The 8,370-nt window shown below is 65.9% G+C and overlaps 1 protein-coding gene across 1 annotated transcript in view; it reads left to right on the top strand.

The window, feature by feature from the left end:
* SOHLH1 (spermatogenesis and oogenesis specific basic helix-loop-helix 1) overlaps nucleotides 1–1,290 on the top strand; it is a 4,585-nt gene extending 3,295 nt beyond the window's left edge. The window contains exons 7-8 of the mRNA XM_006918190.1: nucleotides 8–105; nucleotides 1,073–1,290. Of these exons, the coding sequence (XP_006918252.1) occupies nucleotides 8–105; nucleotides 1,073–1,290 (316 nt within the window). The remainder of the gene's footprint in view (nucleotides 1–7; nucleotides 106–1,072) is intronic.
* Nucleotides 1,291–8,370: the final 7,080 nt, after the last annotated feature.

Here is an 8,370-nt window from a genome sequence, read left to right as displayed (position 1 = left end):
CTGCCAGTCCCGACTGGTGGCTGGGTGAGCGGGGGACGCTGGCCGGGCCACCTTCTCCCCTGAGCGGGGCAGGCTTTGCGGCCCCAGCCTTCCTGACGCAGGACGGTGGGGAGATGTGATCAGGCCGGGCTCGCTGCCTGACACCAAGGTCCCCGTGCCTGTCTCTGAGCTGGAGTTGTCACTGGTGAGAGTGACGAAAGGTGGTGTGAGTGTGAGTACAAGAGTGGGCGTGAGTGTGAGTGTGTAGGAGTGTGTGAGCATGAGTGTGTGTGAGTGTATGAATGAATGAGAGTGTGAATGAGTGAGCATGAGTGCGTATGTGAGCGTGAGTGAGTGTATGTGTGATGAGTGTGAGCATGAATGTGAGTATATGAGTGTGTGAGCATGTGTGAGTGAGTGTGATCAGTGTGAGCATGAGTGTGTATGTGTGAATATGAGTGAGTATATGAGAATGAGCATGAGTGTGTAAGTGAGTGTGAGCATGAGTGTGTGAGTGAGAGCATGAGTGTGTGAGTATATGAGCGTGTGAGCATGGGTGTGTGAGTGAGTGAGGGGAAGTTTGTGAGTGCGTATGAGTGTGAGTATATGAGCGTATGAGTGAGTATATGAGCGTGTGAGTGAGTGTGAGCATGAGTGTGAGTGAGAGCATGAGTGTGTGAGTATATGAGCGTGTGAGCATGGGTGTGTGAGTGTATGAAGTGTGAGTGCGTATGAGTGAGTATATGAGCGTGTGAGTGTGAGCATGGGTGTGTGTGAGTGTATGAAGTGTGTGAGTGCGTATGAGTGAGTATATGAGCGTGTGAGTGTGAGTGTGAGTGTGAGCATGAGTGTGTGAGTATATGAGCGTGTGAGCATGGGTGTGTGTGTGTATGAAGTGTGAGTGTGCATGAGTGAGTATATGAGCGTGTGAGTGAGTGGGAGCATGGGGGTGTGAGTGTGAGCATGAGTGTGTGAGTATATGAGCGTGTGAGCATGGGTGTGTGTGAGTGTATGTAAGTGTGTGAGCGTGGATGAGTGTGAATGCTGCCCCGGGGCCCTGCCTGCCCCCCTGATGTGTCTCATCTGCTTCCAGGGTCCCTGGAGGGCAGAGGTGGCAGTGCCCCTTCTCGAGCCCCGGCCAGAAGCAGCCCACTGGCCAGGGCGGAGCCGGGCTTCCTGGCGGACCCTGAGCCCGGCTCCCAGGGGCTCCCAGGTGGCCCGTTGGAGCCGTGGGGCGCGGACGTGGGCTGCCCCAGCCCGGCCCTTCGGGAAGATGTGGACAGCATCTTCCCCGACTTCTTTGCGTGCTAGGAGGCTGGGCTCCGGCCAGGCACAGAGCGGGGCGCTGGCGTGGGTCTTGGGGTGGCATGTGCACGCTTCCTCAGGCATTTTATTTTGGGGTGCAGGTTGCACCTGCACCCTGATTTCAGCAATGCCGCCTGGGCCGTGAAGCACGGAGCCTGAGTTTTAAAGAGCAGCCAGTTCCGGCAGGAAGCGAGTTTCTGTGTGTGATCAATGCGACGGCTGGGCAGAGGGCGTCACTTCTGTCACTGCAGGCACCTGCCGGGGGTGGGGGTCCCGTGATGCCTGGGCCTTGCGGAACCCGGAGAGACCCAGCCCTGGAGTCTGGGCAGGGGCTCTGAGCCGGTGGGAGGTAGGCAAGTGCACAGCTGGGGGATGATCCCCACCTGTTGGCGCCGCATCGGGCTGAGGCCAGCACTGGCCCCTGGGCGGCGAGTTTGTGTCCCGTGAGCCATTTGGTGGGTTTGGGCACAGGCCTCCGCCAAAGCCCCTGGCGTCTGACCAAGCTGGCCTGGAGGAGCCAGCTCTGAGATTGAGGGTCCGCCTGTGCCCCTGCATGCCGACCTCACCCCAGGACCCTGTGAGGGAGGTTGGGTAGCTGGGGCTCCAGCTTGCTCAGAGCCCGGACTGGGGCTCCTGCTGCATCCCCCAGGCTCTGGTGGAAGGTAGTGGGCAAGACCCCACTCAGGTGGCAGGTGCGGCTCACCTGTGCCGCCTGGAGCCCGTGTGCGGTGATGCTGAGGCCCAGCTGGACGTGTGGGGAGACCCGCCTCCCCGGCCTGGGACCATAGCATCCCGTCACTGCAGGCCCCGCACCCTGCCCTCGGCCGGCTGCAGGGGCGGGCCCCCCTCCTTGACCGTGACAGCTGGCGGGGGTTGTGATGGTGCCTTTTCTGAAGCCAAAGCCCCCAGGCGAGCGGAGGAGAAAGGGCTGTGGGCTGGGCCTGGCGGGGGGCTCGTCTGTGCCGCTGCTGGAGCTGAAGGGAGCTGTGGGGGTTCAGAGGGCAGCTTGCTCCCCCTCCTCCTCGGGCCTCGGAGCCAAATTACAGCTCTTGTTGCTGTAATTGCCTGTTCCGGGCGCGTGCAGAAGCTGTCACCGGTGATTGCCGGCTTATTTCTGGGAGTCTGGTTGGGATGCAGGCTGCAGCAAGCCCCTCCCCAGCTTCAAGGTGACTGTCTCCTTCCCCTGTTTGCCTGGAGGTAGGACGCAGAGAGGACATGGCCTGGCAGGACCCCAGCCACTACCAGGCCACACCCTCTCCAGGTCCAGCTACCCCTCAGCTGGGACATTCTGGTGGGACGGTGTGTTTGGCTGGGCCGTGGTGACAGCCTTCTGAGCTGGGAGCTGACCAGCTGCCGGGTCTGCCACCCTCAGCTGACCCCCCAAGCCTTGTCCCCTTTCATCTGGCCACCACTCTGCTCACCTCTATGTCCACCCTCCTCCCGCCCGCCCCACTGCCACCTACTCCTTGGACCTCGTGGCCACCGTGAGTCACCACGTGCTGGTGTTTTGGTGGTGGCCCTCAGTGCTGCTCAGCACCCTTGTCCAGCCCGGGGATCACGTAGGCCCCACCCTGGAGCTCCCCACAGCCTCCCGCCCACGTGGGCGGGGCCGGAGCGCTGCATGGGAGGCGGAGCCGTCTTGGCCCCGGCCCCCCGCGCCCCCACTCTCAGGGCCACCGTCATTTCCGGGAGACTCAAGTGGCCTTCAGAAAAGGTCCCCTAAACTTGGCTCAGCCTGGAACAAAGAGACAAAGCTTAGAGACTCAGCTGGTACCAGGCGCAGAGAATTCACCGTCCTCACCACCGTGTGGCGCTCCTGGGGCCCCGCCCACAGCCCCAAGATGGCACCAGGGCGGCCACGGGGTGGCCCCACCCCCTCCCTGCACTGTGTCCCACCTTTACGCCCTGAACGTGCCCCAGTGAACCCCGAGGAGCTTTCCCAGGCCATGTGGCTCAGTCTCGGCAGGAGGCCCCCCCATCCCCCCAAACCCCCCAAGTGGCCCTGGCCCCGGGCTCAGTGTCAGCAGGCAGCTCCCACCGCCAGCCTTGAGATCGGGGTGAAGCCCACACCCCACAGAGAACACGCTGCGGGGCAGCCATTCATCAGACACCAGGAAAGGCCTGGGGCGCCGCTCCCCGGGGGTCGGCTGAAGGGCCCCTTGGGTCCGCCATGATTTCCGGGCCCTTTGGCGAGGGTGGCGGAGACCCCGGGAGACGTAAGCGGGAGGCAGCACAGCGGTGGGCTCCGGGCTGGAGGGGCGGATCTGCGGGAGGGGCGGGGCCTCCTGGGGCCAGGGGCTGGGGGCGCCTGTCACGCCCACATCCCTCCTCCTGCAGACCCGCTGCCTCGCCTCCCCCGCCACCCCAAGCTGCCCCATCCACTGGTCCCGTCCTGGGGGACTGGATGGGCACCCCCAACTTCGGTTCTTCTCACACACCGGCGTTTTGGACGTCTCCCGGCCGTCAGTTCCCACCGCCTGGCTGTGCCCGCGGCTGGCACGGTGGGTGCTCCGTGCGTGCGTGCGTGGAGCTGCACCTGCTGCTCGCCCCGCGGGGGTCCCCTGTCTGCCCTTGGGACCCACCTGGCTCTGGTCCCCCAGGGTCCGAGCCCCGTGCCTGGGCCCGGAGCCGTCTGTGTGGGGAGCAGCAGCCGCACTGAGCAGTCCCAGCGAGACCCCGCGGCTGGGGGAGGGGCTGGCAGTTACCCCGGGCCAGGTCCACGGTGTTGTCCCGGCCAATCCCGTGGTGTCCTCAGTAGTCTTGACCATCAGCAGGCCCTCCCGGCCCGCGGCGGAGGACCAGCCAGTGGACAGAGCGGTGGGCGCTGTCCCTCTCGCTGGTCACCAGGGACAATGGGCGGTGGGTTTCCAGGGGCTTGGAGATTGGCTCAGGTTTTCGGGATGCAGATACCGTCGTGGGGACAGCAGAGGCTGTGACCTGGTGGGAGGCGTGTGCCCGGATGTCCCCACGGGAGTCAGAGAGGAGGTGAGGGCCCCTCCCCTCCTGCCCAAGTTGGGGCGGGGCCAGCCTGTCCTCTGGGTCCCAGTCGCGCTGTCCCAGGCTTCTGTGCATTCGTCTCCCCCACTTTGGGATAAAGGGCTGGGGCCCAAGGAACGTGTGTGGTGTCTGGGTCTTTGTTTGAAGACAAGACAATGGACTCAGCCGTTTGGGGGAGCACTGTGGTAGGGGTGGACCACCCGGGAAGCTGCACCAGAGGCGTGTCCTGTGACTGCGGCCCTGAGCGCTGACCCCGGGAAGCAGAAGCGAAGAGCTCAGGGCCCAGGGCCGGGGGCGGCTGTGTGCAGAGCTGTGCCCTGGGAATGCTTCGCCTCCACGGCTGCACCACGGGGACCACGGGGACATGAGGGGTCGTCCCCACTGAGCCAGAACTGCACAGGGACGGCAGTTCCCTAAGTCTAATGACAGTGTCCTTCTAGGACAAGGTGGGAGGGGTTTGAGACACAGAGGAGACAGGCAGAGTGCGCAGGAGTTGGCCACAGCCGGGCGTCTGGGGCAGGAGCAGCTGGAACAGGCAGGAAGGACCCTGCCCCGGAGCCTCCCACCCTGCCGGCGACCCCTTCTGACTCAGCGAAGTGCAGCCCACACCCTGTAAGCTTTGTGGGCCCAGGGCGAGGCCACCGGCCCTTGCCGTTCTCGAGTACGAACGTCCTGAAAGCCACCTGTCCTGACCCTGCCACTTCCCAGAGGACGGGCGCTTCGCCCTCCAAACCCAGGACCCCGGAATCTGATGCAGAAAAGCAGGCATCACATGTGACACACACAGGTCCGCACTTGCTGGGTGACCTCGTGGTGGGCGGGCAGCAGCCCGGGTGGGCCTGGGGTAGTTGTTGGAGTTGCGAGGCTCCCTCCAAATCCTCAGTGTGATGCTTTTTGACGAAAAGGGAAGGGCCCTGTCTGCGCTGCTGGCCGACGATGCCAGTCGGCCTCTGTCTAATGTTTATACCTCTCCTCCAGGCGGCTGAGGTCCTCTGTCTGCTGCGGCCCAGGTCCGCCCTGGGGACCGGCGGGGGGCTGGGGCGATTGCCATCGGTGTGTGAGTGCAGGTGGGGGTCTCTGGGAGGGGCCCTTTTCCTGAGGAGGTATGCCACCACCGTGTCCCTCCCGCGTCTCCGGAGTGCAAGCAGAATATGACGGACACCTGTGCCCCTCTCTCTCAAGGAAGATCGTGTGACCGGGGGTGGGGGTGGGGCAGCGTGCATGACCAGGCCACACGCGGCTTGACTGCTGGCTCCTAACGGCCAGCCAGACCCCGGGCGGGGGCAGGACCAGCTGCCCTTTCCAGACGCCTCCTCCAGCTCATCCCAGCCATCCGCCCACCGCAGAGTGCCCACGGGTGCGGGCCGGCCGGGGACCCTCGTGTGAGACAGGTGTCCGGCAGCTAAGGGCCTGGCCCTACTCCACCCCGAAGTCCCTGGGGGCCCCTCCCGGGCTGGATGACGCTGACTCTATACTCATCTCGGCTTGTAGTGAAACCTGCTTCTGGTTTTATCCGCCGTCAGCTCACATGGGACACGCTGACCCTGTGCTGGAGGGAGCAAGGTCCTCTAGAACCGGTGTCCAGCGGCGCGCCTCAGTGGGACTGGGCGGGACTCGGCCGCACTGGACCTCGGACACTTGTGCCTCAGCTCAGGGCAGCGGCCCCAGCCCAGCCCGCATCCCCTTTGGCCTCGGCGTCCCCCTCACCCTCCAACTCCTAGGAAGGAGGCTGCGAGGCGGGCAGGGGATGGGCCCAGGGCTGGAGGGGCCTCCCCCAGAGGAGGAGATGATTCTCCAGGGGACGCGCCTCCCTCTCGTGGGGCCTCGGATGACCAGCGGTGAGCCCGGTCCCCTTCCGAGAGGGCAGAGCCACTTTGGTGTCACTGGACAGTGCTGGCAGGTGGAGTGCACAGTCCCTCGTCCACCCCACAGTGGGCGGGTGGGAGGGGCGGCCAGATGCTGAGCAGCTGGAGAAGGGTCGGGAGGAGAGGAGTGTGGGCTGCAAACCCATAACCCAGGAGGCCTGCTGGGGAGGTGCAGCGTGACTGGTTCTGGCAGGCGGCCACGTCGCGGCCACAGCGAGCCGGCCGCCTCCGCTGGCCCGCTTGGCCTGGCCTGCTCGGGTCCCCGCAGCTGCACTGGCCTTTGCTGCGTGTGGGAGCCCCGATGCCCGGGGGGCCCAGGCCTTTCTGGCCCCGGGGCCTTGTCCCCGCGCCCTCCCTCACTGCGGGACAAATGCCCGGGAAGGAGCCCCTCTGCCGTCGGGCCCTGTGTCCGGGCACCCTGTGCCGAGAGGCTCCGTCCACCTGCCCAGGTCTCCCGTTACCTATGACACTGTGCTGGGTGACACTGACCAGTGGACCCTCCTCCAGCCCTGTCATCCGAAGCCGAGAGAGGAGGGCACACCTTCCGGAAGGAAGTGGGGGAGTCGAAGATGAAAGAAGCCAGGGCGCGCGGACAGCTCTGGCCCTCAGCCCTCTCGCCCTGCGGGGCTGGAGGCAGCGGCCCGTCCTTCCTGTCCCCCGCCCCCAGGGCCCCGAGGACTGGCTCCCGCCCGGCATCCCACATTCTGGCTGGACTGGTGGAGTCTGGCCCGGCAGGAATCCAGACCACACGGTGGGGTGACATCCCGGGGACCCCATCCCAGACCCTTCTCAGGCCAGCCAGGAGCTTCAGGATTTGAGCCCCCAGCCCCCGCTGGACCCAGCCTGCAGGGCGGTGACGCCGCCCGACTGCAGCCTGGCCCCCTCGGCACATCTTGAGTGAATGGCAGCGAGGGGCCAGGGCCTGGCGGGCGGGGTGTCCTCGGGCATCAGGGTGGCCCACACCTGCTTTCACTGAACACCAGTCGGTCTTAGTCGTCGCAAGCGGGGTGAAGTCCGACAGCCTCGCTGTGCCCAGACTTCCCTGCCACCGTGCCTGTGACCGCATCCGCTGGGGTCTCTAGGGCAGGGCTGCAGGACCCACAGGCCAGCCCCAGCCCCTCGCTGAGCACCGGGTCCTGGCTGAGGCGGCCAGGGCGTGGCGCTGCCCGCTCTGGGCTCGGCTCCCCTCCGCCCCTCCGTCTGGGGGGCACGGCTCGCCATGCCCCACGGCGTCTCTGCACTGCGGTCGGCAGGCCCCCCCCAGCATCCTTCTCGGTGGACTTCATCTGAACCCCAAATGCCAGCTTTCTGCACCAGCAGATCCTGGCTGAGTGGGCAGCTTCCTGCACGTCCCCGGCCACGGGCCAGCAGGCTGGACGGAGGTTCCAGACGGGGAGCTGGAGGCTGCGCTGGCCGTGGGGGTGCTGGGCGTCCCCTGCTCATTGCCCATCCCGGCAGAGCTGTTCCGTCCAGCGTCTGCCATCTGGGAAGGGGAGCAAGGCCCTCCATCCCCCGCAGCCTGGCGTGCCGAGGGGGCCGGTGCCCCATGCCCCGGGCAAGGCAGCGTGACTCAGCTGCGGCCAGCAGCCCTGGTGCTGGGCAGGGCGCGACCCCTCGACCCTCGCTGGGCATTTCTGGAGCAGCTCGAGGGGCTGTTCCCCGGCTCACTGGGGAGGGAGGGGTGGGGCCAGCTGCTCCTCAGACTGGGGGTGCTGGAGGTCCCGGAAGCCCCTTCCTCACCCTGCCCGCTGTCCTGCCCTCCGGCTGTACAGGAGCAGGAGTGGGAAGTTGCCCTATTCCTCAGGGAGGCCAGGGGGCGGGGACGGGCAGGGGCCCTGGCGGGCCGGCCGCCGGGCCCACCCTGTGTCGTGGCAGCAGTGAGGCCGGAGCCGGCAGGGAAGTGCCCCAACCAACGGGACAGGAAGGGGGCAGGGAGGGAGCCTGTCGGGGTGTGCCAGGGGGCCTGGCGGGGAGGTCACACGCACACGGTCTCTTTTTCACCTTTTCTTCTGAGACAACCGCGGTTCGCGTGGGGTGTGAGAACTAATACAGACACACACCTGGCACCCTTCGCCCCCTGCCCAGGTGGCCTCTTGCCCAACCCCGGGACAATGTCCCACCTGGGTGCTGACACTGGTGCCCCCCGAGCAGGTATCCCCGCTCGCACGCGCCGAGGACAGTGTGGGAGCGTGTGCGCTCGGTCCCACGGCTTCCCGGAGACAGA

Source organism: Pteropus alecto, unplaced genomic scaffold, assembly GCF_000325575.1.
Source record: "Pteropus alecto unplaced genomic scaffold, ASM32557v1 scaffold67, whole genome shotgun sequence".
Lineage (NCBI taxonomy): Eukaryota > Metazoa > Chordata > Mammalia > Chiroptera > Pteropodidae > Pteropus > Pteropus alecto.
Note: the sequence above shows the minus strand (reverse complement) of the source record. Positions and strands in the feature narration are given on the sequence as shown.